Raw genomic sequence first — 2,859 nt, 5'->3', positions numbered from 1 at the left:
ACAGAGGAACATCAAAATATATTAAAGATACAAAATAGATAAAAATACAAACTTAACATATGAAACTTAAAATCTTTTGAACAAAAACACAATAAAAAAATAATAACCAGAGCCCTCTGGTTGACAAACTATGCACATGGTTGACTGTCCCTTTTTATTTTATTTTTTAAATATTCATTTATCAGATTAATTTTTTTTTTTAATCGTACATTATAAATGACGATACTGTAATATTGGCCGATAATATGGGGCCGCCAATATATTGGCTGTATAACACAGCTCTTTTTATTTTTTTTGACACATAGTTTAGGCGGCAAGCGTGTTTTGCTACGGCGGCTGCCTTAACTTCAAAGTGCTGCGGGAAACCCTGCTATTACTCAAATAATAATTCAAATCATACACTGATGCACTGTGATGGGTTTAAATGAGTTCACTCTTTCATCCAACAGCGTGTATTAAAAAGTCTTTTTTTTTTCTCCAAATAATGCCAATCTACATGTTCAGTTAATACTTTGGTTACTTTTTTCCACCTGGTAGAATTTAATTTTAATTGTTGAGGGAAGCCTGTGCTTTTTGCTTGCATGTGTCTATCTACCAACACTAACTAACTGTTTTTGTCTCTATTTCATTTTAAATCACCCTGCTATCTACTTTCCATCCATACATCTTCATTTGACCTTTGTCCTCAAACTTTAACTCCCTTGACTTCCTCCACCTCCATCAAACCCATCCATCCACCCATTAATCAACATCCATCCATCCCTGCTTTTTCTGCCATGCTTCCATCCGATCCATGTATCGGTCCAACAAGGCGATGACTTGGAGAGGCACGATGGGAGTTCAAGAAAACCTTTCCTCATGTCCCCAGAGCTGCACAGAATTTTGGGAAAATCCAGTCAGTTGCCTTGATATGTAATCCTCCTGTCCCGTCCCTGAGCAACCGGTGCTGAGTGGACCATGCTCTCCGTAACACTGAGCAGGGCTGACAGGTCGGACTGCTAAGCAACATGTGGATGCACAGGAGCAGCATCCCTCATGATAACCACTGGGCAACAGTGACAGCACATGTCAGACATGTATGGAACCAATAGTAAAGTCAGAATCAAAGACTTCCAGTTCCCTTCCAGTTGCAGTTGGTCTGAAGTCATGTTTAAGAAATGAGTCAGTGAGAAGAACCTTGTTTTGTATTCAGTGCAGTTCAGATTCAGTTCATGTGTTTGAAAAAGCCTCCTTTGAACGTGTAATTGTACCTTTTAATGTGCTGTGTGTTTTGGATGAATGTTTGAAAAAATGTTCGGCAAAAAATTGAAAATGTGTGAAAATCAGTTTGTACCAAAAGCTCCACCTCAAGTTTCAAATCATTTATATAACCTGTTCGTTTTATAAGATGGATTGATTTTGTATTGGGTCTTTGTTTTTTTATTTGTAAAGCGGATTTAATTAAAATATAATAAAAAGATTAAACATTCAGTCTTTTCCTTCAACACCACTGTCAAACTACAATGTAAACACGTAAAAATAAGTGTCGATAGAAATCATTTGTAGTCGAGAATTTAGTGGTGATGATTTGTACTAATGTTTTTTTCTCTTCTTATGTTGGGTTGCATCTTTTAACATGTCAAAAAACTTCATCAGGAGAAGTTTCGTGTATGTAAACAAACTACGCAGCTTGAAATAGGTGTGTGCAAAAAATCAATTTGTATTTGAATCGCAATTCAAGCTCTACTGTGGCAAAACTAGGTCAGATTTTGTTTTTTTGTACAGTATTTCTACTGCAATCACATGATAGATAGATAGACAGATAGATAGATAAATACTTTATTTATCCCCGAGGCAAAATTCAAGGTCTCAGTAACTTACAGACATCACACACAACATACACCATTCCTGCAGGAAATGCATTTTCTAGTAATTTCCTGCAGCATTGAAGCAATCTATGGAAGTAGAACATCAAGGATATACAGTCCCTGACAAAAGTCTTGTCGCTTATCTATTTTGTAGAAACACCTGCTGTTACCTGACTTTAATTAATCAATTGGTGTAAAATAGCTCAATAAAGCTAAAACCCTCCCAAATGATGTTCATGTCACTGAAATAAATTAGTTTCACTGAAAAAAGATTATAATTTAACAAGACAGAAAGGTCAATTTTGCAAGACAAAAGTCTTTGTCACCTATACATAATGAACAAATTACTGCAAATAATAAAATATGTCAGCAAATTAAATAGTGGTGCTGTGAGATTTAAATTTAATATCTTGTATGACTTCCATGAGCTTGAAGGACTGGACCCATGCGGTTTGGCAAGGATCAGACCATGTGTTGATAAGTCTCAGGAATAGCTAGGAAAGCAGTCTTGCATGCCTCCCAGAGTTCATCAATATTCTTTGTTTGGTCTTCTATGCTTCCTCTTTCATCCTACCCCACATATGCTCATGATGTTATGTCTGGTGACTGGGCCGCCAATCCGGAGCATCTTATCTTCTTCGCCTTGAGGAACTTTGAAGTGGAGATGGAAGTAGCGATGGAGCACCATCCTGCTGCAGAATTTGGCCTCTTTTATGGTTGGAATATAAGAGGTAGCTAAGATTCTTGGTATTTGAGACTATTGATGTTGCCTTCCACCCTGTAGATCTCTTGCACAACCCATACTGGATGTAACCCCACACCATGATTTTTCCGCTACCAAACTTCACTGTTTTCTGGGTGAATCTTGGATTCATGCGGGCTCCAGTAGGTCTCCTGCAATATTTGCGACGACTGTGGTGTAATTCAACAGAAGATTAATCTGAAAAATCCACTTTCTTCCACTTCTCCAGCATCCATCCTTTTAGCGAGCTGTGGGCCTTGGCACATGCCA

At 37.6% G+C, this 2,859-nt stretch overlaps 1 protein-coding gene across 2 annotated transcripts in view; it reads left to right on the top strand.

Annotated features, from left to right (window-relative positions):
• Positions 1–1,457, top strand: part of LOC116699131 (choline transporter-like protein 5-A) — a 36,626-nt gene extending 35,169 nt beyond the window's left edge. For both annotated transcript variants that reach the window (XM_032531544.1, XM_032531545.1), the window contains one exon: positions 812–1,457. In XM_032531544.1, coding sequence (XP_032387435.1) covers positions 812–909 — 98 coding nt within the window. In that variant the 3' untranslated portion in view covers positions 910–1,457. The remainder of the gene's footprint in view (positions 1–811) is intronic.
• Positions 1,458–2,859: the final 1,402 nt, after the last annotated feature.

Source organism: Etheostoma spectabile, chromosome 12 (assembly GCF_008692095.1).
Source record: "Etheostoma spectabile isolate EspeVRDwgs_2016 chromosome 12, UIUC_Espe_1.0, whole genome shotgun sequence".
NCBI lineage: Eukaryota > Metazoa > Chordata > Actinopteri > Perciformes > Percidae > Etheostoma > Etheostoma spectabile.
This window is presented reverse-complemented; position numbering and strand designations above follow the sequence as displayed.